The sequence below is a fragment of the Lipomyces chichibuensis genome, assembly GCF_038497645.1.
Source record: "Lipomyces chichibuensis strain CBS 12929 unplaced genomic scaffold V1513scaffold_40, whole genome shotgun sequence".
Classification (NCBI taxonomy): Eukaryota; Fungi; Ascomycota; class Lipomycetes; order Lipomycetales; family Lipomycetaceae; genus Lipomyces; species Lipomyces chichibuensis.
This window is the reverse complement of record NW_027117492.1, coordinates 32,394-56,170: the sequence shown is the minus strand read 5'-3', so window position 1 is coordinate 56,170 and position 23,777 is coordinate 32,394. Positions and strand designations below refer to the sequence as shown.

The following is a 23,777-nucleotide window of genomic DNA, read 5'->3' as shown; positions in this document are numbered from 1 at the left end:
ATTACAGCAATTGAAGGGAAGGGATTATGGACGGATGCGACAGTTCGGATAGGCTGATTTCCTTAAATAATGAAATTAATCATATTTCCTCGGTTTCTGCAGAAAAAAGACCGGAAATGGGAAAACTTTCATGTTGATGTTTTGGTGATATCTCTCACGAGCAAAGTGTAAAATGTTTGATAAAGCCGTATTAAGCATGGGCCGAGAAAGTCCGGAAAACCCAACCGGCCCTAAGCCATCGTCATCTCCAACCCAAAGTCTAGTGGTCATTCCTTCCAAGAACCCTCGGTCATCGCAACACACCTTTTCTATCTCGAATATCTATCATCAATAAGATGGCGTCAATGGGTGGATCATATGGGCAAGGTAAGGCTTGGTTTGAATCCCGCAGTCGTTAGTTCGATTACTTCTGGGCTATTGAGGGACTTTATATATGGCCAATGCCGAATAGCTAACTTGTGATCTAATATAGCACCCCCACCCCGGCGGTTGACCCTCACTTCTGAGGAAAGGACAACTTACGGTCAATTATTCAAATCATTGGATACAGAATCTCTCGGAGTTGTCACCGGGGAGGCTGCCCGGACTTTGTTCGAACGATCCGGATTGTCCCCCCTGGTTCTTGGAAGAGTATGTGTCTCATCAAATTCAAAACGGATCCGTTGTACTACCACGCAATTGATCCAGCATCAATCATTCTACGGCTCGAGACCTTGCTAATAGCCCCTAGATCTGGCAAATTGCCGATGATCAGAATAATGGATTCTTGAATCAAACTGGATTCGCAATTGCGCTCCGGTTGATTGGTTACGTTCAGAGCGGACAAAGGCTTGCCCCTGAGCTTGCCTCGCAACGTATGTTTCATCGCATTACTGTTTGTTTGGTCTATGAGCTGGTCGCTGATATGATTCTGCGCTTTAGCTGGTCCACTACCAATATTCGAACAGATGCCTGCACCCGGGGTTCCTCCGTTGAACCCGGCAGAACGTGCTCGATTTGTGCAATTGTTTGAGACTAGCACTTCTGATAGCTTATTGTCCGGTTAGTAATGATAAGTGAATCAAATTGTCCCTCCTAACCTGACAACGTCAACTAGGTGAGCAGGCTCGAGAGATTTTCGTTCGCGCAAGGTTGCCGACCGAGACGCTGGGACAGATCTGGAATCTCGCAGATGTGCACCATCGCGGTGCACTGGATGTCACTGAGTTCGTTATTGCCATGCACTTGATCCAATGCACCTTGAACGGGACCTTGCCCGCTCTTCCACCTTCGGTTCCGCCCCCGCTACTAGCTGCTGCTTCCTCGGTCCCTGAAGTCGGCCGTCCATCGTCTCGCACTAGTGCTAGACCTAGCATTGCTCCTCAGATTCCGCCACCTCAGCACCAGCATCAACAACAGCCACCGGCTCCACGCCAGCGTGGTCACCAGTATTCGGGTGGCCGGCAGTCGCCCGCGCCAGGAGGCCAAGTTCAACGACAGCTGACGGGCACTTCTGTCTCTCACCAGGGCTTTGGCGCTCCCGCACGTGCAGGGTCGCTTCCTCCTACTGAAGAGTGGCTCATCACAGCTGCCCAGAAAGAACATTATGATAGCATTTTCGCTACCATAGATCGGGATAACAGAGGATTTATTGGAGGTATGTTTTACAACAGCGAGTTAGGCAGGTAATTTGTTGTTAACTTTGGGGTAGGTGACGTTGCAGTTCCATTCTTTATGACTTCAAAGCTCCCCGACAACGTCCTGGCTCAAATCTGGGACATGTCTGATATCAGAAATACCGGTGAATTGTCCAAAGACGAGTTTGCTGTCGCCATGTATCTTGTCCAGCAAAAACTCACTGGTAACGAACTTCCTCAGACCTTGCCTCCTCTCTTGGTTCCGCCTTGGTTACGAACAAGGAATCCTGCAGCTGCTCCTAATCCGGTATTTTTAACAGGAAGCGCACCTGCTTCCGTGTTCGACGCACCATCTGCTCATAAAAGAGGTGAATCTGCTCTAGTAGATTTGTTTGACCTTGACGATTCGGCCTTCGCCTCTCCTACGTCTTCCACAGCTCCTGGCCCGCCAGTGCCATATGCAACTGCTCCGGTAATTGAAACTTCTGGTAAGGGACAGTCACCGCCGCCACCACCATCATCATCTACGCCAACATCATCCACTTCGGCCACAACTTTCGGTGCAGTGTCGACCCCACTATCTCCGAGCGTAACAGGTAGAGCTCCGTTCATTCCATCTTCTGCTTTCGGACAATCTATCCAGCAGCAACTGACCTCGCAATCGTCAGTTCCTCCTGCGCAGGTATCCGCACCAGTTCCGTCCGCTCCAACACCTGCCAGCGCACCACCCCCACCACCAGTGCTTCCTTCTCCGGTTTTGTCAAAGTCGTCTGCAGCTGCATCTCCAGTCGTTGCGTCACAACAGTTCTCGGGGCCGCCGCCTACAACTTTTCCACGAGCTGCGCAGTCAATTGCAGTGCCCCTGTCGAGTATATCGTCAGTATCAGCACCGTCAACTATTTCGGGCAATGAAGATCTCTTACTGGGCGATGGCGATATTAGGGAGAAAATGGCATCCGAGAAGACCCAGTTTGGGAAGCTGTCCACTGAGATCGGATCGCTAACCTCTCAAACGCAAGCGCTAAAGGAGAAGCGAGCTAAAACTGAGACGGAACTGGCGAAGATGGTTGCTCTTCGCCAAGATATTGAAGGCAAACTGAAACAGCTTCATGGTGTCTACGAAAGCGAAGCTGCGAAAGTCCGGACTGTTGAGCAACAACTAGCTACATCTACGAATGAAACTGCAAACTTGCGACAGGAATACGCTGTTTTGGAGAGTTCGGTCCATTCCGTACAGGTGCAATATCAGGAAGTCATGTCGAATCTTGAAACTGACCAAAACGAGAATGCTACACTGAAAGAAAAGATAAGATTAGTGCAGGAACAAACTGCTCAGGTGCAAGAGGCGCTAGAGAAAGCTAAGCGGGATGTTCGACAGCAGAAGGGTCTCGTTGCCATAAACAAGAAGTCGCTGACAAGTGCGGAGAGTGAGTTAGAAAAATCCCAGAACGAGCTTGATGATACACAAACGCAAGCTGAAATTGTCAGAACAGTTTCTACGGCCAGCAACCCTGAAGATGTCGTGCCCATGAGCAACATGAATCCGTTCCATCCATTCTCGAGCCCGTCCCAATCGGAGCTGTCGATTAACACGTCTGATCTCAATACATTGCTCCCTGCTACGATCGCTGCATCGGTACCTGCCTCTGATGCACCATCCGTGTCGGCGTCGCCACCGGCAGCAGCGCCGGCATCAATATTTGAAAATATGTTCGCGGATTTACAGCGTCCGTCGTCGCAGGCATCACAACCCGCTATTGCATCTCCAGTTGTCGGTGCGCTATCGGTGGAGGAATCCGAGACCTACTCTTTGCCGCGAACAGGCTACGAGGATGACTACGATGACCAGATTGCGTCGTCTCCGGCCACAACGACAACTGCTGCGACAACTCACCTTTTCAACGGCGCTACCAGTCTGAGTGGGCCACTTGGGACTGCGGCCTTCGTAGGCGGTCTCCTGGCTGCCGAAGTGGAATCAGTTTCGTCGTCAGTCGTCAACAACGCTCCAGAATCAGTTCGTGAAGGATTCTCGAGACCAGAGTCTCCGACTCTGCATTCACACACATCATCCGTCTCTGCTGTCACCGCGTCTGAAGGTGGCGAACTACCGAAGGTGGCTGATTCTGAGAACTTGGTTACCTCGGTCAATGAGACATCGGAGCCATCTTCGCCACCAGCTCCGGAGACTATTGCAACCGAAGAATTACAAACTGAGTCGGAGCCGCCGACTTTTGAGCCATCTGCACCGCCCGCGGAAGAAGAGGCGAATGAAGATGAAATGGATCCATTCGCCTTGAAGCCTAAACAAAAGCATTTTGCTGGCACAAAAGAGGACTTTGATGCTGTGTTTTCCGGCCTCGGTTTTCTTCCAAAGCAGGATTCCATTGAAGAGACGCGAAGTGAGACATCTAGCGGTCGTCCTTTTGCCACGGAGTTCCCTCCTATTGAGGATTTGCAGATTGATGCTGAATCGTCGTCTGACGAGGAGCTCGAAGGGCCAGCTGAGATAGCTGAGCCGGCCAACACTGCCCCATCGGAGCCTGTTGTCCAAGCTGTCGCCAATGCACCAGATTCGGACGCGATGCTAAATGTGTCATCCGAGCCAGAGCCTGCGGCTTCTGCTCCTCCAGCTGATATTTTCGCGTCGTTCGAGGACAGCTTTGCATCTGCACCTATCGCAGAGATCGCGCCTTCCTCTCCTACCAAAGTCTCAACATCTCCATTCACACCGTCATCTCCTCTTGCTTCGTTCAATAGCAAAGACGTACAGGATTCATTTGACGCTGTGTTTGCGTCGTTCAGTGCTCCACCTTCAGCGCCATCGGCACCTGCTCCCGCACTGTCGTTGCCGACCGCGTTGCCTTCGGCACCGGCCATCACGTCGTTCGACGAATCATTTCCTTCATTTCCGGCAGTATTTCCAACCGCTCCCCGATCGCAAGCAGTTGCATCCCCACCAATAACGTCAACGGGACCCCCTCTACCCCCCAAAATCCCACTCTCTGGAACTGATTCCCATGCACTCGGCGGGTTTGATGACTTTGATAAGGCATTCAGCGGCTTAGAAGACGCGAAGAAAGTCACGTCCTCGAACGGCAAGGCCAACGCCGCGATGAGTACTTCATTTGATGCGGCCTTCGAGGATTTTGGAACAGACGACTTTGGTTCACGATGAAAGAGTAATTGATTGACTTGAGGTTTCGGGCGGTTGCGCGTTGTATGTGATAGGAGGGTTATTATTGTGGTGGTTATTTTTTGTTACGATTAGTATAGCTTGTTAGTTAAACTATGTCTGCTGCTATTAGAGAACTAGTACTAAGGTTTCTGTTTGTATAACTTCAAAATTTTTTTATTTCATTACAGTTCATAATGCAAGTTAATCATTAATCATCTTGCAAATGCGCAAAGTAAGTGGTATACTGTATCTCAGAATCCACAGAGTATGCCGCGATTAGGCACGCCAGGATACGCAAAAAATGCATCCAAAGCGTGCTTCAAACAGTTTACGATTTTAAAACAGAGCAACAGCCTCCAGAAATGCAAACAGAAAGTTACGAAGTAGTGCCGCCAACACCTGCCACGTACGCAAGATACCACGTCAAACTAGCCCCTCCATCCAGGTAAGCACTCTTAAAGCTCAAATCGGTGAAGAACTTGTAGCTTGAAGTCGGATCGAACAGAGCGAGATTGGCGTACAGGATACCTTTCCAACCGTCGGTCAGGGTCGGCGCTACGGAAGACAGTAGGGACGTCCATTCCTGTTGGACGAAGCCTGGGGAGCGGATGTATGATGAAACAGGAGTTATGGGAATCATGTGGATTCCTTGGATGTATTGTATATACGCGCCGAAGTATGTCGTGTGATCCACTTTGTTTTCAAAAAGCTATATGAACGAGAGTAAGTATGAGACCAGCAAATATATCAGGTATAATAATTCATACGATGCCGGAGACTTTATTTCTGATGAAGTTCGGTGGCTGAATAGTATTCGTGTTGTTCATCAGCATATATGAATTCATAGCGCGTTTCATAATTGCAAGCATCATCGCACCACGCGCTTCCATTGACGGGTCACCAACAACTTGGCCCCATAACTTGATGGCATACGCGTGGTGGTAGTCCTCAGACGACGACTCCTCGTCCTTACCATCCGCAGATTCAAAAAGACCTTTCGCCCATGAATGACCGTGGAACCAGCTGAATGAGCGAGAGAAAGGAAAATACACATCAACCATAGGATTAGCGACATCGCGCACGAGGGTATTCACGTAATCCTTATTATTTGCGACCCACGTCCCGCGTAAATCGTTATCAATGTATCCAATCACAGCAGCGGCATGAATGTGATAGCCATAGTGGAAGTGGTGGTCGTTGTAGTATGTGTTGCCAAAGTCGTCGCCGGAATTGCCGGTCGATAGCGAAATGCTCGACACAATACCATTATACGTGTCTGAAATAACTGTCAGCTCGAAGTCAAAATTAGCTGTCACCGATACTAACTATCATATTTCAAAGGATATCTCTGGGAATTACTAGCGAAGCGGGAGAAAGAAGCCTTCAATTTCGTGAGACAAGTAGCTGTGATTATGCTATCCTTAAGGATAAAATGTGCAACGTAGCATATCATTGCAAACTTATCCAACGCCTTGCCAGAGAAATACATCGAGTCCAAATTCGTCTGCGCGTTAAAGTCCTGTATGACTTCCAACATAGCCGCCTCTGAAATCAATGCCCTCGCATGACTAGTGTAATTTGCAGATTTTCCTGGAATACTTGTCCATGGCGCGAACGTGATATTAATCGGAATTGTCTCTGACATGACTAGCTGGCTTGTGGAGTAAGCAGACATAGTTCCCTTCGTTTGAGAATCCATCGTGAATCCAAGTGAACGGCTAGACATGCTACCATAAAATGACGTAACGTGGTGGGGTAGTGCGAACAGGAGAAGCCTGCCGGCGTTATTCGATCCACCAGACAGATAATTGATCGTGTAGGTGCCTTGGCTTCCAGTGGCAATACCGAAGACTGTCGCACTTGTCGCATACATTCCTGCATGATTATCCAATGCACCTTCATTAACAATCTTCGCAATCTGAACCAAAACATTATTAACTCTCCCAGACGCTTTAATTGTGGAGGAACTCGAAAAAGAAAGCGAGAACGTCTGGCCAGACGGCACTGTCGCGTAAATACCCCACGACGTCCCATCATATAACTCTGCAACGTACTTCCGGACTCCAGAGCGGGGACTACTGCGTGCAGTCAACGACTTGAAGCCGACAATCGAGTTAAACTGCGGTTGTAGATTGTAGTAGTTCCCTGAGATAAAACCAGCGCCTTGCACCAGAGGGATCGATAGAGAACGCGAGGAACCATATTTAGAGGTCGACGGGGACATTATTACGTTAACCGAGAACGCAGATGGTGACATCAAGTTCATGGTCATGGAGGAATCAAACTCCACTGCAGAAAATGAGATCGAACGAATGCCAATAGGATTTATGTAATATTCCACTGGATTTGCGCCTGGGTTGGGTCCATAAACCTAGTTTTTAACGTTAGAACAATCCTACAAAAAAAATGTCGGAAGGCAGCGCACCCTTTGACTTTTAGTAGTGTGACTTATGGCAAGGCCGTAATCGCCGCCAACTCCTTGATTCCACCACACCATGTACGGATACAGATTCGCCGGCTGATTCCGATCTCCAATGAACAGGTTGGTGTAAAAATTATTGGTCGGAATGGTCGAAGTTGCAATGACGCTGTCAGATATTCCACGGGGACGCAGCGGGTGTGAAACACGCCCAAATAAGCTACTTGGGGGGGTGGTCGCAATAGCAGTGAACAAATAAATAGTGGACACTGCTGCGGATGCATCATCTGTCTTATTTGACCAATTTGAGTCGATTAATGGCGTAATTTCTGCGTTGACTTTATCCGTGGTTGTTGCACACGGGATCGAATTCGGCCCGGTAGCCGTAGATTCATTCTCGACACCGAGATCGATAGAGGAGGTATATTGACTACTTCCGGATACTCTCTCAAACCCCTCAGAAAAGGAAGAATATGTTGATAGAGTAGACGCCAAACATAATAGAATTGTCAGCGAAATCAAGAGAACCGACCAAAAAAGGACAGTCTTTGTATTAGTGGACGACATGAATATGATCAATAAATATAACAATAATAAAACAGCCGGAAATAGTCAAATTGCAAGTAAGGATACAGCTCAAATATAAATATACAAACTTAGTGGCCAGAGAAAAGGGCAATAATGGAGTCTTGCTAATACTAGCCTCCAGCTGTACCCGATGTCCTGTTTACAGTCCAACTGGTAATTATTGGGCTGTTGGGCTGAATTGCATACAGTGCTGTGGACACCATATGCATTTTGCGCACCACCTTGAATATGGGATCCAATCTTGCACGAAATTCGTTACCAGAGTGTCGACGGATATATCTTTGCAAAAGTTGAGTGGATCTTGTCACGCCACTCAAAACAATTGCTACACAACCCCGGGCTTCAGACCTCCAATTTTCCGATGTTGATGCGTCCCTCCCTCCCTCTCTCTGGTGCTGTTATTTACATACGGCCAAAATTTCCTACACTGGGGGTGTACGCATGATTGCCGCGGATTTTTCAATAAGAGCGGGGAACTTTTGATATTGGCCATAAATATATAATTGGCCACGGATGACGGTAAACGAATATACTCCACGGAAGGGATCGCGGACATGAAGTTTGAGCTCCGTAAAATCATATGCTGCTAAATCTAACATATAATATTTATTCTTAAAGCAATAATTGTACAATATCATCAAAATAAAAAAATCGAAAAGAACACCGTAACCCCGATCCGAAACAAAAAGTGCTAAAATCCAGCTCAAAGCAAATCCATATAATATACAATCCTGCAATTCATTCAAAGCCAAGCTTCGCCATCATCCAACTTCTTTATCTCAATGTATATCTATATCATTGATATTTAGACACCTCGTTCATTGCTCTCGCGACTGCTGAATAGGCCTGGTAAATCATACATTTTCCCGCCGTTGATCAGGCTTGAGAGTCTAGGTAGTGAAGGGCCGGGTGGTTGGCCCTGTGGTTGTTGTTGCTGCGGTTGATAGAACCCGCCCTGCGGAGGCGCTTGCATGGGAACCGCTGTTTGCGGCGGGTAGGATGAGAATGATGGTAACATGGGCTGCGGAGGAGGCGGTGGTTGCATGTGTGGGAGATGCTGTGGATACCCATGAGGATGGAGCAAATGAGGCTGTTGTGTTTGTGGAGGTGTAGGTATAGCGTACTGATATGGAGGCGGTGGTTGTGGCTCCATAGACGACGGGTACATTGGCTGCGGCTGCTGGGATTGCGTGTACACAGGTTGTAGCAATGGCGGCACCGGCGAATGCGTCTGCATCATCGGAATCGAAGCGTGCTGCCTAGGACTTCCAGCGGTTCCTATCCACGACGACCGCGACGGAGGCTCCAACTTTGGTTGTATCGGTGCAGCGGCCGTGAGGGCCGGCGACAACGCCGAGGCTTGCGGCGCGGGAGAGGCAGCCCGAGGTGAACTTGAGACATCGTTTAGTAGATTCGCGATATTGGACATTTTTGGGAGAGCACGAGGAGGTGTTGGCTGCTGCGGAGCTGGAGCGGGAGCCTGAGGTGGAAGCAGCTGCTGCTTCTGCGGTTGTGGCTCCGGAGCAGATGTTAGTGCGCTAATTCCCAAACTCGGAAGCGTAGTCGGCACCCCGGCCCCGGCCGCCGTGGCGGCGGGAGCACTGAGCATTCCACTTGTAGAACGGGGTTTGCCCGCGTCTGCGAAGAATCCAAGACGCGGTCCACGATTCGCCTGTGATGCTGGCTGCTGTGGAGGCTGAGAAATCTGTTGCTGAATAGGCTGCGGAATTGGCTGTGGCATCGGCAGTTGTGCCTGGGTCTGTGGACTCGGAGGTAAAGGCAGAGAAGCTGCGGTTGGTTGTGATTGCGGTTGCGGTTGCGAACCAGATGCCATCTGCGGCTGAGGTTGAGGTGGCGATTGGGAAGCAGTAGACGGCTGCTGTTGCTGTGGAGGAATAAACACGGGCTCACGCTTTAGCGGATGGGTTAATGGCGTCGGCTTCGCTGGCGTGGGCAAATGGTGGATCGGCACAGGTACATATCGCTGATATTCATCTGCATGTGGAATTATCCTGTCATCCTCATCCGCGTCGCGAATGCGTTGCTGAGCCTCATAACGCTTCCGGACTGGCACAGGCTGCGTAGGCGGCGGCGGTGTAGGTCGTCCGCTAGCAATGAGCATATTCGCCTCCGCAGTAACTCTATCCCAGCCAAACTTCTCCGCATTTCGCGCATAATAATTTTTCACCTATATTTCGTTAGCAAGCATTCTATTCGCGCCACAAACTCCTGTCAATGACTAACCATCGTAGTTGTCTTCGCCTTCAAATGCTTAGACACCTCTTCCCACTGTGTCCCGTACGATTGTAACAATTTTGGGAACAAATCCATCTCATGGACACTCCAATAACTCGAGATCATGTTATTCCGCTTAATTAGGCCTGATCCAGACATATTCTTTAACTGCTCGTCATTCTGCTGCTCTTGCTCCGACTGCTCAGTTTCGGATGGCTGGCTAGGCGTCGAAGTAGTTGTAGGTGCAATCGTAACTGTCGCAGCCGCTGAGGAAAGGAATCCTAACGCAGAAGTATCTTCGGCTTGTTGCTGCTGTGGCAGTTGTTGCTCCAACCCAGGCAATATACGGCCATGTTCGCGCATCTGTACTCCCTCCTGAACGAGACCCCGCTGATACTGCCCCTCCTGCGATTGAAACTGGTGCTGGAGATCGGGAGAGCGCTGTGTCTGTACATACTGGTGTTCCTGCAACTGCTGCGGGAGCTGCTGCGGCTGCGATTGCGGAGTCTGGTTTGGGGACTGCTGCTGCGGAACCATACCGTCCATGCCACCAAAGAGACCGGCAAGCGCACTTATAGCATCGACCTCACGATCCTTCAGATCTTTAGGCACATCCACAAGATCGTCCATCTGCTGTTGCACAATTGGTTGCGGTTGAGATTGCTCTTGCTGATAATACTGGGTAACCTCCCGCTTGATGGGCATCTGAACCGGTTCTGACATCGATGTTGAAATCGGTTGTAGCTCTGGCTGCATCAGCGGTTGTTGGTACATCTGCGCAGACATTATCGGCAACATTTGCCGTTCCTCAAGTGGAGGAATAATAGCTGCACCCGAACCACGTCCTTTTCCGGTACTCTTCTTGCCACCACGAGCACGCTTCGGCTTCGGCTGCGGTTGCTCATTAACAGGCTGTTCGCGCTTCTCGCCTCCGGGTCCTCCAAACACCGGCGCAGCTGCGCGACGTGGACGACCAGTAGATCCAAGCTCCAGCAGCGCAGCAATTTCTTCGTCTGGCATGCGTTCACGATGCGAGTGTTGTCTCGGATGGATAGGCGGTTGCGGAGTTGGTTGATCGTCTGTAGTCTCGGCCGCCTGTTCCTTCTCAGCGTCCTCGCCGTCCACAGTGAGTCCATCTAATAATACGGCTTGACGAGACTTTGCAGCGGTCTGCGCAGAGGCATTCGCGCCGGTCCTTGCTCTCCTTCGGCCCTTTCGTCCACCAGCGCCGCGACGTCGGGTGGTAGTTGCCATTGTTTTGTAGTCCACAGTCTTCTTTGTGCGATAGTAATGTAACACGCATTCCTCAAATGTTCGAATCATTCCCATATGATTTGCGATGAATCCAAATTGTTTAGGACGAAGCTTATATCCCTCACAAAAAAGCCTATGCTCCTCTTCTGTAAATACGTCGACGCCATCCGTGGACAAGCGTCTCAACGGTATATTCGGGTTCTTGACAATATTGTTTGAATCCGCGTACACCGTATTTCGTTCGTCCTCGTCAACAATCATATTCGGAATCCGCGCCGAAGTCAATTTAGCACGATTCTTGGGATCCCGGGAGTCCTCCCATTCCAATGACGCTAGAACTTCCATGAACTCGGCCTCGCTACGGACGGTATCCGCGTTATGATGGCCGCGACCGGGACGGCGGAAGACACCAGCTTCGTCGTCATCGTCATCGAAATTGCCATCTGTAGACGACGACCTGGTTAGTTCTCTAGCCTTTGACTTTGCAGAACTAGCGGCGATTTCCTCATCAAGGGCACGACAGCTGATAAGCCATTTATCGTACAATTCCTTATACTCAATCTGCAGCTGCCGACTTTTCTCGTATTCCTGTTTTCTCCGGGCTTGTAACTGCCTCATTATGACATGTCTCATAACTTTAAATGACGACTCATTCAGAGAGTAAAAATCGTAGTCGGAAATCGACTTTGCCGGACTCTCGAGCTTGTATTTCATATCGGCGGCCTCTTGAGCATGTATCATTTCGTTATTAAGCTTGAGTATCCTGTGCGGGAAAGTCCGGGGGATAATGAAATGCGAATCATTGACGATCTCCATCGGTTCCGATTCGTCGTTGTCGTCATCCGGAGAAATCTCGCTATCCACATCCATTTTCGACATTTTTGGTCCTACATCTGACAGCGATTCGGGAACTGGTTCTGGTGACGGGGACGGAGCTGGAGTGACGACCTGCTCGTGGAGGAGTTCTTGCTCAACATTCTTTTCTTGCTCCAGCTCGATTAGTCGAGACTCTAATGTTGCTATCTGTACATCGAGATCAGCCATCTTGGCGTTGACATCGGATTCGTTGAGCCCCTCTTCCTCATCCTCATCCTCATCCTCGTCCTCGCCTTCGTCCTCGTCCTCGTCCTCCGAATGCAAGGACGTAACCATCGATTGGCGTTGAATCGACGGAAGTGGAGGTTCTTTCGCCTTTTGCTCGGGTTTCAGCTCTGAAGCTGCTCTCGTCGCAGTTGTCAGCGTCGCATGTTCCGTAGGAAGTGCACAGAGAGGACCTTCTGGAGGAGAAGTCAGCTGCTTAACAATCGGTTCTTCATTCTTGTCAACGACCGCCGGGTGCGACGAGAAATATTCCGCAGGTGCATTCTCAGTTACTGCTGTGACCGGCGTTGCTGCCACTTGATTAGCTGGAGAACAATACTAGCCGATGCTAGCTTACCTTGAGACGATTTCGCATCAATACCCTTCAATTCGTCGCTCGCGGGTTCTTTGAGCTCTGAAGAGGCACTGGGAACGGGCGTGGGTGCTGGCGCTGCTGGGGCAGAAGTCGGAATTGGCTTCCGTTCCGATATCGGCTTTGAAGCGCTCGCGTGGGAAGGACCAGTTGGGATACTGTCTAGTCTCCGATCGTGCCTTTGCGGAAGAGCAGACTCAATCGGGATACGGTTGTGTGGTCGTTGTGGAGGGTAGCTAGCTGGCGATACTACGCGTGGCTGATGATAAGGAGGTGGAGGATTGTGATGAAATTCTTGCGGACCTACGGGAGGCGATCTTCGCGAAAGTGGAGCAAACCTGTCACGCTCAATCGGAGTTGGTGGACCAGCTGTCGGATGGTGATAAGATTGTGGTGATCGATAGAGTGAAGACGGTTCAGGCATCGTCAATTTTCTTTCTTTGAGCGGCGCATGCGGTGGTGCCCAGGAATTCCGATCCCTCTCTCTGTCTCTGTCAGGAATGTATCTCCCTCTATCACGAATGTCTCTAGGGTCTCGTTCCCAATCTCGGGAACGATAGGATTGTAACGGTGGCCGACGATCGTAAAGACCCCGATCATAATCTCGTTCTCGGTATTCTCGTTCTCGATCGCGGTCGCGCTCGCGCTCCCAATAATCGCGTTCGCGGTCGCGCTCTCTCTCACGTTCGCGGTCGCGCTCCCATAATGGTCGGCCATAATCTCTGTCACGTTCGCGATCACGATCACGATCACGCTCCCGGTCTCTTTCCCGTTCGCGTTCGCGTTCGCGTTCCCAGCGGTAGTCACGCTCGCGATCGGTTCTGTAAATTCCTCCTGGTTTGGAGTATAAGGCGGAGCGAGGGCCGCTTGGGATGGGACCGGATGATGACAAAGAGGAGGAGATTGCTAGCGGTGGGAGATGGTGCTGGGAGTGGTGCTGGGATGCGTTTGATGAAGGCCGTTGGAGCGGATGATATGGACCCGTAGGTGAGGGTGGCGATGGGGGCATTTTGCAGACGGGTTCCTATTTGTTGATGAGGATGAATAGTAATAAGCACAAATAAATAAATAATTGCTTACATTAATAGATGACAGCCGACACGGACAAACGCACTTAGGACAGTCGAGCAGACAGAAATAGAAGCCTTAAGAATAATAGTATGAACTCAGTAAATAGTATCTGATGATATGATGGAAAAGTAGACGAAGGTTAAATGAGGTTGGGGAATGACTGGAATCTGACTTCGGACAGGTTTTTGGAGATTTCGACAATGGCGGCTCACGTTTGGCAATTTGAGTTTGGCTGTGCCAATCTTCAGAAAAACAGCGGCGTCCAAAAAAGAGCAAACGCGCAGCTGGGACCTTCAAACTCTATTTCACCATCTGTTTCCCTGCATCAGGCCCCTGGTATATTGAATTTCAATGTTCCTTGCTGCTGACATCAATATATTTTAATATTTAAATATTACAAATGTATAATATATAGTTCATCTTCTCAATTTCATACCGATATTTTGCATCAAGAATCACTCAATACTGGCAGAGTAACATACTGTACAATGGAAATCGCCGCAATGGCGAATACGCATCTCCAGAGTTGCATGTCAACATTGCCGTTGGGTTAGGGCTCATTGGGCCTCGTCTAGAACTAGCCAATCAGCGCGCAGTCTGTCAATAGCCGATTGCTGTCAAATTTGCTAAAAGTAGACACAGTTGTTCGCACCACTCAGCTAATCTTGTGCGACGCTAAAGGATCACATCTCACAATCTAATGTGATATGAATTTGTGATCAGATTTGCAACCCTAATCCAACTGCACCAATATTGTTTCGTGAAGTTCCACGAGACCAGCACACACATCGAAATCGAACGGTTCTTATCCACTACGCTTTTTCAAATAAAAAATACTCATATCAAACTGTGTAGTCTATTGTTTACTTTACTGCAGTATATTTGCAACAACAAGGAAGCCATCAGTCGGCTTCCCCCCCCACCACGCGCTATTTGCTATGTATCCGAGCATCTAATTTACGATCTACATCTGCCATGGATCATATTCACGTCCACAACAACCACAACCGGCACGCCTACTTCGCTACACCTCTACATCTGCATCTCCTCTGTGGCGCCATCTCCTTCTTATTTACTTTCCTCCTGTCCCGTGTCGTCGGCCTCGTCCTGCACTTCGTCCTTCAACAGCCTCCTATCCAGTCTACCCCAGTTCCACTGCCATCTCCACAACCCTCACCGCCACATATGACACTAATTGATAAATTCGTGCTCGTATTTCAAGAAGAGTTCGCGTCCTCCTCATCCTCGCCTTCCGATGCATATCTCTTCCGTTTCTGCGGCGTGCTCCTGTACACCCTCTACGCCTTGGTCATCGCTTTCGCACTGTCCTTCTCCGCTTTATTTCACTCATTTTCTTTCATTTTCTTCGTATGGCGGAAGTGGATAGGTCTCGGCAAAGGTTTGTACGGCGTTTGGAAAAACGAGGGTGGCGGCATCCAAGGAGTATGGTAGTAGCCGCATTAGAGATTCCGAAAGGTGATTCTTTGTTTGCTTGTTTATTTACTGCTTTGGGTTGGATTGGTGTTCTTGCATTAAATACGTTCGGTTTGTCATATGCGTTCGTGGTGTTCTTATGAAAGAAATGTTTGTTATCAATTTACTTCCTCGATGGCTGTCCTTCAGTAGGAGATCTCTCAATGTACCATGTAAAGTATAGTACACTGCTATTTGTTCTCTCACAGCAAGTATTTAAGGTGCTATAATATTGTGCACGTTGTGTTAGTATACATCTCCATCATCCTCATCTGCCATGTCAATAACCTCATGTCCCACCCGCGCCTCATCGCCATTGCCGTTCCACGCGGCTTGGTTATTCCGTCTAAATTCCTCTTCCTCCTCTTCCTCCTCGTCCATCTCCGTGTCCACGTTCTTGGAGGACGCGACTGTGGTAGGTGCGGGCGCGGGTGGATTGTACCAGCTGTACTTCACATTTCCGACTTCAGCTATTTCAGGGCCAGCAAAGTAGAATTTCTCGGCTGTCACGCGATCTTTGAATGTCACGATCTTCGCGTCTGCTTCTGTTGGATGTGGCTCTATATTCTCATATTCTCCAACACCCTGCCCACAGTTAGTATCTCACAATCAAAACACGAAATCGGATGGTCCTACCAGTAGATATCCAGCAAAGCCTTCCATGGCAGAATCTCTAAGTCCAAGTACAGCAACTTTTTTCGTCCGAAGATCCAAATTCGATCGAGCAGTGTTCATAACAGGCAAGCCACCACTACCTCTAGGCGAATATGTGCCACGATACGAACCCTGCCCCCTACTTCTAAATGACCGTCCGCCTCTGGGCGAATAATACTGTTGTGACGCCGGCGATTCCGGCTCAGGCACACTGACTCCCAATTTCGCGGCCTCGGCTTTCAACTGCTCCAACTTCGACTTCAATGCCTGAGTAGTCGAACTAGGTGCTGAAACAGAGTCAACCTCCATGCCACTCTCTGAGCTCCCAATGGACTGAACATGCTCGCTCTCTTCTTTCTGTCGAATTTTGGCCAGTAGTGCTTCCCTCTCTAGTTCCTGTTTCTTACGCAACTCCTCACTTTGTCGTTTAATCTCTGCCATCCTTTCTTCATGTTCACGTTTCTTCGCCATTCGCTCTTCGTATTCTCGCTGCTTTTCTGCCTGTCGCTGCGTAATCTCAGCGACATCAATCTCATGCGCTGGCGAAGCAGAGCGCTTCTTTGATACAGGATGAACATTCCCTTGCGTCCGTGTAGCAGCCTCTGCATCCGTTCTCTTCCAAAACACTTTCACAAAGCGGTTCTGAAACACAGGTACAGGAGACTTCCACGCTTTGACAGCATCATCGTGCGTGAAATACGAAACAACAGCAGAATGATGCTCCTCGTCGAGTGAAACGTCCTGGACAGGTGCGAACGCCTCAAACACAGATCTAATTTGCTCCAAACTGAAGTTCTCCTCCGGGATCTTCTCGACAACCAAGGCTATATTATTAGGGTCCGTACTCGGTCCGTTGACAAACTGCATGGTATCAGGTCGACGTCGTCCACCTCGCTGAGCCTTCTGATTCATGCGACGCTCGGCGGGTGGTTGTGTACCAGACACAATAATCCGTTCTTGCCCATGCTCATAGGGACACATGTCACCTTTCATGCAGTATCCCTTCTCGTCGTAACTTCGGCATCGTCCCTTCTTCTTCTGAACGACACCTGGCGCACTCGCAGCATTTCGTTGCCAGGATTGATAGCCACGCCCTTGCTGTTGTCCAAACTGCCCCGGCGCACGAGAAATCACCTGAAATGCACCGGCCTGGGGAATAATATCACTAATGGCTGGCGCGGGGGAAATGCCTCCCTCTTGCATGGGAACAAAACCTTGTTGTCGTGCCTTGCCTAGATATGCGGTAGAAAATGGCAGATGGTGTTCATTTGGTTGCGATTGTTGGACAACACCCTGATCTTGTGGGATTTCACCGACTTGAGCGGCCGGTGCGGGAGTGGGTACCCTCGACGCCGGCATGTACGCTTTACTCTACCACTCAGTTAGAACCATTACCACATTCTCATCGTAATGTCAATCTCACAGTTAAAGCAGCAAACACATCTTCCACAAACACGGGCGTATGCTCATGCAAAAAATCCTCCAATTGCTCAAGACACATCCGCTTGACTTCCTCTGCCGGCTGATCGTGTCGAAGCAGTGCGAGCACATAGTCTGATAATATCTCCGAATCCGCGTCGGATATGTTTTCGAGTCGCTGAATCAACCATGATTTTAGATGTGCAATACTGGTTTCTTCAAACATTGCGCGAGCGAGTTGATTGTGAGTGAAGAAATTGGTCTGCGACTGAGTACAACAACGAATTGATTATCGTGACCTAGACGTACTCATCTGCGATGTGCAAAACCGAAACATGGGATTTTCTGATAATTTCGTTCTTAATCTTTATTAGCGACAAAGTTTTAGGTTGGCTTTGAAAGAGATTTTTTTTTTGGCTGGGTAAGAACCCTATTCCCCAGTACCTAAGGGCGAAGAGATCCCTCAAGGATGGCCAAAACCAGTAACCGTAATCATGAGCCTACTCTACCCAGAATATCGTTTGCCTTTCCTAGGGTCGCTACTAAGCTATTCTGCGGCGCCAGCACTGTCAACTACATCTCAATATTGCTAGAAGCAAACTCGGACGTTCTCGTGTCTTTGTAATGCTGGAGCTAAGTGTTATGACAAATAAAGCCAAATTAGGATGTCCTGGGAAGGATATTCGCTAGAGTTGGGATATTGTCCGTTTTACAATGGGATCAGAATGACTATATTGTCAAAGATGATGCAAATAATGTGAATTTGATGCGCTTCTTAAATGAAATGAGAACTACCTGTGGGCTATTCGCAAACAAAATACCTTTCTAAGTGATATTTTTCCCATGAAGAAAGAAACTTATTCAACTTTCTATACCCGAGACAATCTGAACAATTTTAAACGCCAATCCACTCTCTATGACCCAACCCAGAATAATATCACAAAATGTGGTACAAGATATGATCTACAATATTTACACCGTGATATATCTACCTCTCCTGATCGTCATCTTCCACCGCAAAGGTGGCAGCAACAATTAGTGGGAATACAATGGTAGCATCTGCATAGACCTTGACGCTCTTGGCCTCAGCCTTGATCTTGCCCCATGACACAGCCTCATCCGGTCGAGCACCAGCATCACTTCCGTCAAATTCCTGGCCAGTATTGATAAACACTGCGAAATCCGCACCATTTCGCATCAAACACGCATTGGCAATGTGGTGCTTGACCAGACCACCGCCGAGAACAATCATACCAGCTTTAGGTGCCGCCATGGACATACTATTAATCCGTCTGATATCCGACACGATATCAATTTTCAACTGTTGTGGAGACGTGCGGAATGTGTGGAAGAACAGCATATCTCCGATACTGCCATCTGTCAATGCAGGGCAAAACACTGGGATATCATTCTTGTACGCCCAATACAATACTGACGCTTCGTTATTGATTTCTTTTCCTAGCCGCGCGATGACTTTTGATGGTGACCAGACTAGTTCGGGGTCCGCCTCCTGCTCTTCTAGCATTTTGTCGAAAATCGGAATGATCCACTCCTCGAATAGACAGTAGTTATCGTTAGGAACAAGCAAATTGCCAATCCGATTCATTCCCTGCTCGCGCAGCGCTGCACCGGGCAAAGTGAAGTCGCCGAGATATGTGGGTGCGAGACACTTGATCAAGTCCTCTTCAACACCGCCCGCAGTAGTAACAATCGCGGAAACGTGCTTATTCTGCGTCAAATACCGCAACGTACTTCTCAACCCAGAGGAAATCAAATTAGAAGTATACCCTAAAAATACAGTACAATTTTCATTCCCAGTGCCGTCCTCAGCCGGTAATCCTTCCTCTTCTGCCTCATCCTGTTCCTGCTTCGTCTTGCCCCGCCATTTTCGCATTTCGTTGATAATGTCACATGCAATCCCAACTGACGTCGCTTGAAATCCCATTGTCCTCATGCTTTTCACGAGAGTGGACACGCGCATGTTCTTGTTCTCGGCGAGGTTGAAGTCAATACCGGAAACCTGTCTCGCGTCTCGCGGAACAGGATCAGATGGCTTCAGCACCGCTGTTGAGGCGAGTGGTGGTAATATACTTGCCTCTTTGCTCATTCTTGACTTGCCGTATTTCGAGTTGTAAATTGCACAAGTGTTCCTGTTTGGTACTGGCAGATTTAAAAATGAGAAAGTGGTGTTGTAAGCCGCAAAAAAAAAGTTTCAACAGGGTCCGTTGGGAGTTTCTCCAAGAGTGCAGTCCGAAACCGCCCATACTGTCTAGAGGGATATAGTAATCTTAATCCACAACGATTTAAGTAAATCAATGGCAGAGGACACGCGTTATTAAACAGCACCGGTTTTACGATATCCGACAACGCCATTATCGTTTCATTATGCCATTCTAATTTCCGACATACCGCCAAACACATAATCAATCGTGCAATGTCCAGTCACAGAGCAAGAACAACCACAATAGAAACCCATACGTTTTATGACCGACATGTTTTCACATTACATTTTAAATTTAAATTTAACAAACAACGTAATCCGATACAACGCCAATGAATTCACGGATGATATGAAGAACCCAATTAGTGCAAAAATTCATTAAAATCCAACTGGCCCTGGCTGTACGATGACAGATTCTTTTGAATCCATTCCTCGACCTGATCAAGAGACTGCCCCTGTAAGTCTAATTCTTCGCTCAGGTTATCTATGGCTCGTGAGTTATCTGCAAGTCTATTCATCGACTGTTCAGGTTCAGTAGTGGCCAAGCTGTTTATGAGTTGCCGTGAATTAGTGTCCAAGATATTCGGAGACGAGATGGTTGTCGGAGTTGTAGCTGATGATGTCGATGCAAGAAGATCAGGAAAGAATGACCTGGGAGTGGTCACATTTGGCGAGGCACCAGGGTCAATCGGCAGAGAATCAAGAAAGTCAGACTGATCAAATATAGCTGTATTGGCCCGTACCGGGTTAATGGTCGCCCCTGAGCTAACAAGTGAACCCGGAGTATTGCTGCTGACAGTTGACATAGAATGAGTGGGGAGAGGAGAGATATCAGCAGAAGCTGCAGATCGGATCTCATTATTAGGCGTAGACTGGTCGGGCAGCTCGAGGATAGGCGAACGATCATCTGCATCGCGGAGCATAAGCCTTGCGCGCTTGCTCGGATGAGGACTGTCAACTCCAGAAATGCCATCAGTTGAGCCAAGAATTTTCGAAGGGTTACCGTAGACGGATGCAAGGAATCGCAAAATCTTCTCTAGCGTATCAGAAAAATTCTTATGTCGCTCGCGTGTCTGATACGATTCGCTCCATAACAATTCGTTATCCTGCTTAAGGTGCTTAAGCTGTTCGGCGATAATCTGCTGAGATTGACGGATCAATTCGACTTCTTCGAGGATCTGGTGAAGATCAAAGTCCTCCTCGTCATCTGATCCTTTCGATCCTCTATTACGGACAATGTTGTCGAGAAGATCCTCGCGCCCACGGATGAAATTGGGTGACTTGAACTGCCAGGTCTCCTCGCCGGACTGCATTGCACCAGCTGTGACGTCCTGAACCTTGTGCCATCCGTACATATTGAGCTGACGAACAAAGGACGAAAAGTTAGAGTGCTTGAAGTACTTTGGCAAAACCGTCTTTTCAAACTGCTCGCGACCAACAACCTGGAAACTGAGACCGTCGGGCATCCAATTGATGTGAGCGGAGTTCTTCGGATCGTTTACCATATTCCAGAGCTTGAGGACGAACGCAGGCTTTGTCTTTGGAGCAGAGGTGATGGCCTTGCGAGTTTTAGACGGTAACTTTCTCGTCGAGTTCGAGGTGGTGCTTGTTACCGGAGCGGTAATTGACCCAGGCACCGTGACGCCTGAAGTCAACGCCGGGCGCTGCTTCAGCGCGCCAGCCGCTGTGGAAGCCGGAGCTTTCAACAGCGCCGCATTGAGAGCTTCAGAGCCGGCCGTGTTGTAAATTTGCGTGATCTGAGCACGCAAAGCTAGCGCTAATGAATATTCGATTCGCTTAAAAGCGAAATGGAAGGAAGTGGAACGAGGTAGATTCTACCGTCAACGTCGAGATGAGATGACAGACGGAGAATGTTTGGAGATTGATGGAAGATACTCGGACGATGAAGAAAGGCCTGAAGTTAGAGATGAGGTCGATTGCGTGGCGTTGAGGGCAACGCCGAAACGAAAGGATGGCGATTGTAAAAATGGGCATAACAAAGAAGGGTTTATGCAGTTCCACCGCTTGTGTCCCCGCTTAGTCCCAGTTGCGCCGCTTTCAGGGCGACAATAGCTTTCATCGCCACTGGTCGCCTAACCCTAGACTTCGGCAACAACCAGACCGTAGGATTTTAGCAGCCCGATCGTGAAAGCACGGGTATGCTCTCATATACTGCGATCAGTGATGTGTTCTTTTGCAGACGAAGATAACGCCTTTTTGTGTGTTAATAATGTAATATATGCGCTGTCGTTTGATGGACTCGAGAAAAAGAACCACAATGGCCTGCACGTGATAGTCTTCGACGAATTCGGGCTCTGAATTTGTCACGTTGGGTTAGTGTAAGATAAATGTCATCGGACGTCATCAAGAGCATCGATTTATACATCCACAAACGCGTAGATTTTGCCACGATCCAGTGAAATTCTTGAAGTCCTCTTTATATTGCCGACGTTCACGCAAGAAGATATTCCTGGTGTTTAAACATCTAAAGTGGCGCCACTATGCCGACAGTGCAAGAGGAGCAACTGGCTCGTATCGTGAGTATTACGCTTCAGTCTACTTTCTGCCGAGATAGACTAGCTTAGCCTGCATTTAGGAAGAGAACAGAGCTAAAGCACGTGAGAGACTTGCAGCGCGGGCAGAAGCAAAAGCAAAAGAGGCTGCAAATAAAGATGCTGAAGCTTTAAAAACCGGATCTTCTGGCGCGGAGCAAAACGTACGCGATGCGTCAAAAAAAAGGCCGTATGACTCTATCAAGCCTGCGAAGAAGTTTACGAACTACATTGAGTATGGTGAGTCGTCATGAACTCTTACCGCGTTTATGCTCCGTCGTTACTAACGGAATTCAGACTTTTCCAAGATCAAGGATTCAAAAGGTGGATTTATGCCTGAGGACGATACGACCCAGCTTCCAAATGGTATGACACTGGAAGAGTGGAAGCAGAAACAACAAAGGATTGTGATTGAGCCACGTATGTTTTATATTATATTCTATATGTGATGAATCATTCTATCTGAAAGCATGTAAGCTAACATTTACAAGAACGCGCAATTAACCCTGATGACAATCCCAAGTGCTTCGAATGCCAAAGTTTTGATATAGATTTCGAATTCTTTAAAGTGTTCAGATGTACTGTATGCCGAGCATGCAAAGCGAAGTTTCCCGAAAAATATTCACTACTAACGAAAACTGAATGTCGCGAGGATTATCTGTTAACAGATCGTGAGCGCCTTTTCTGAATTCCGACAGTATCATAACATTTACTGATCATGAATAGCTGAATTACGTGACACGGAACTAATGCCGCATCTTGAGCGACCCAATCCTCACAAGACGACTTACAATAATATGATGCTCTATTTGCGGTACCAAGTCGAAGAATTTGCATTCAAGAAATGGGGTGGAGAAGAGGGTTTAGATAAAGAATTTGAGCGGCGAGTTGCAATGCGGAAAGAGAAGAAGGACAGGAAATTTGCAGACAAGCTGAAGCAGATGCGGAAACGGACCAGAACTGAAACTTGGAATAAGAGATTGGATAGGGTGGAGCATCGACATAACTGGGGTCCTGAGACGCGGTTACCAAATAAAGGCACAGCTGTCAGGAAATGCACCGAGTGTGCCATGGAAATTGAGGAGATTATATTTTAATTACCTCTATTCTATGAACACACGGCTTTCCGCGTTTCCTTGTGGTCTCGAATACGTCGGAAAAGGTGTTCGGACCTGAATAGGTTGGTGCACCCATTTATCCTAGATAATCGCTAGGAAAAGACTGCTTGACGTCTTGGCCCTGCTCAAGATTCGTCTGAATGGACTGCCGCTTATCTAGAAGCATAGCTCGAGGTGGTAAGGTTTGTCCAATAACGGGCAAGGTATATGAAAGTGCCGCCTAGAGAGTCGATTAGTCTGCTGAAACTGTGATGTATAATGTATAAATATTGTATAATAACTACTATATAGTAAATTTGACCTGAGTTTGTACTCAAATTTATTGAAGTCACTAAATATTATTGAGCCCAGTCTGAGTCCCTACACATTGGCCATAATCATAGAATGTAGAATATAATGATGTCGGGATTAGGCGTTTTTGATGGATGTTGGGATTGGACATATCTCGGATTCGGATAGGTAAATCGCTGTGGTCAGTGCCACATTTGTATTATATAAATAACTGTTGCAGTCACCTAAGCGCAATCTG

At 48.3% G+C, this 23,777-nt stretch overlaps 8 protein-coding genes across 8 annotated transcripts; 3 read left to right on the top strand and 5 right to left on the bottom strand.

The window, feature by feature from the left end:
• Positions 1 to 202: 202 nt before the first annotated feature.
• Positions 203 to 5,006, top strand: V1513DRAFT_451386 (uncharacterized protein). The gene is made up of 6 exons (XM_066898955.1): positions 203 to 366; positions 473 to 630; positions 731 to 854; positions 922 to 1,041; positions 1,097 to 1,636; positions 1,691 to 5,006. Exons 1-6 carry the CDS (start codon positions 336 to 338, stop codon positions 4,789 to 4,791), a joined length of 4,074 nt encoding a protein of 1,357 aa, XP_066751506.1. The 5' UTR covers positions 203 to 335; the 3' UTR covers positions 4,792 to 5,006.
• Positions 4,980 to 7,777, bottom strand: V1513DRAFT_473556 (endo-1,3(4)-beta-glucanase; the record flags this gene model as incomplete). Its single annotated transcript, XM_066900177.1, has 4 exons — positions 4,980 to 5,500; positions 5,559 to 6,067; positions 6,118 to 7,162; positions 7,217 to 7,777. 4 exons carry the CDS (start codon positions 7,775 to 7,777, stop codon positions 5,168 to 5,170), a joined length of 2,448 nt encoding a protein of 815 aa, XP_066751505.1. The 3' UTR covers positions 4,980 to 5,167.
• Positions 7,778 to 8,519: 742 nt separating this feature from the next.
• V1513DRAFT_224397 (uncharacterized protein) lies at positions 8,520 to 14,044 on the bottom strand. The gene is made up of 4 exons (XM_066894401.1): positions 13,821 to 14,044; positions 12,726 to 13,764; positions 10,043 to 12,678; positions 8,520 to 9,986 (listed from the first exon to the last, which is right to left on the bottom strand). Exons 2-4 carry the CDS (start codon positions 13,747 to 13,749, stop codon positions 8,604 to 8,606), a joined length of 5,043 nt encoding a protein of 1,680 aa, XP_066751504.1. The 5' UTR covers positions 13,750 to 13,764; positions 13,821 to 14,044; the 3' UTR covers positions 8,520 to 8,603.
• A 549-nt stretch (positions 14,045 to 14,593) lies between these two features.
• V1513DRAFT_451379 (uncharacterized protein) lies at positions 14,594 to 15,705 on the top strand. The gene has a single exon (XM_066898954.1). It carries the CDS (start codon positions 14,787 to 14,789, stop codon positions 15,261 to 15,263), a length of 477 nt encoding a protein of 158 aa, XP_066751503.1. The 5' UTR covers positions 14,594 to 14,786; the 3' UTR covers positions 15,264 to 15,705.
• On the bottom strand, positions 15,396 to 17,798 carry V1513DRAFT_404617 (uncharacterized protein). The gene is made up of 3 exons (XM_066895588.1): positions 17,362 to 17,798; positions 15,921 to 17,309; positions 15,396 to 15,869 (listed from the first exon to the last, which is right to left on the bottom strand). Exons 1-3 carry the CDS (start codon positions 17,581 to 17,583, stop codon positions 15,531 to 15,533), a joined length of 1,950 nt encoding a protein of 649 aa, XP_066751502.1. The 5' UTR covers positions 17,584 to 17,798; the 3' UTR covers positions 15,396 to 15,530.
• Positions 17,799 to 18,125: 327 nt separating this feature from the next.
• On the bottom strand, positions 18,126 to 19,549 carry V1513DRAFT_451374 (Deoxyhypusine synthase). Its single transcript, XM_066898953.1, has one exon. The coding sequence runs from the start codon at positions 19,462 to 19,464 to the stop codon at positions 18,346 to 18,348; it is 1,119 nt and encodes a 372-aa protein (XP_066751501.1). The 5' UTR covers positions 19,465 to 19,549; the 3' UTR covers positions 18,126 to 18,345.
• A 1,012-nt stretch (positions 19,550 to 20,561) lies between these two features.
• On the bottom strand, positions 20,562 to 21,143 carry V1513DRAFT_368920 (uncharacterized protein; the record flags this gene model as incomplete). The annotated part of the gene is made up of 1 exon (XM_066894747.1): positions 20,562 to 21,143. A coding segment is annotated over one exon (582 nt), but the record flags the coding sequence as incomplete, so codon positions are not given.
• Positions 21,144 to 22,079: 936 nt separating this feature from the next.
• Positions 22,080 to 23,227, top strand: V1513DRAFT_460331 (XPA protein C-terminus-domain-containing protein; the record flags this gene model as incomplete). Its single annotated transcript, XM_066899828.1, has 5 exons — positions 22,080 to 22,115; positions 22,289 to 22,370; positions 22,428 to 22,550; positions 22,622 to 22,801; positions 22,857 to 23,227. 5 exons carry the CDS (start codon positions 22,080 to 22,082, stop codon positions 23,225 to 23,227), a joined length of 792 nt encoding a protein of 263 aa, XP_066751499.1.
• Between the last annotated feature and the right edge of the window lie 550 nt (positions 23,228 to 23,777).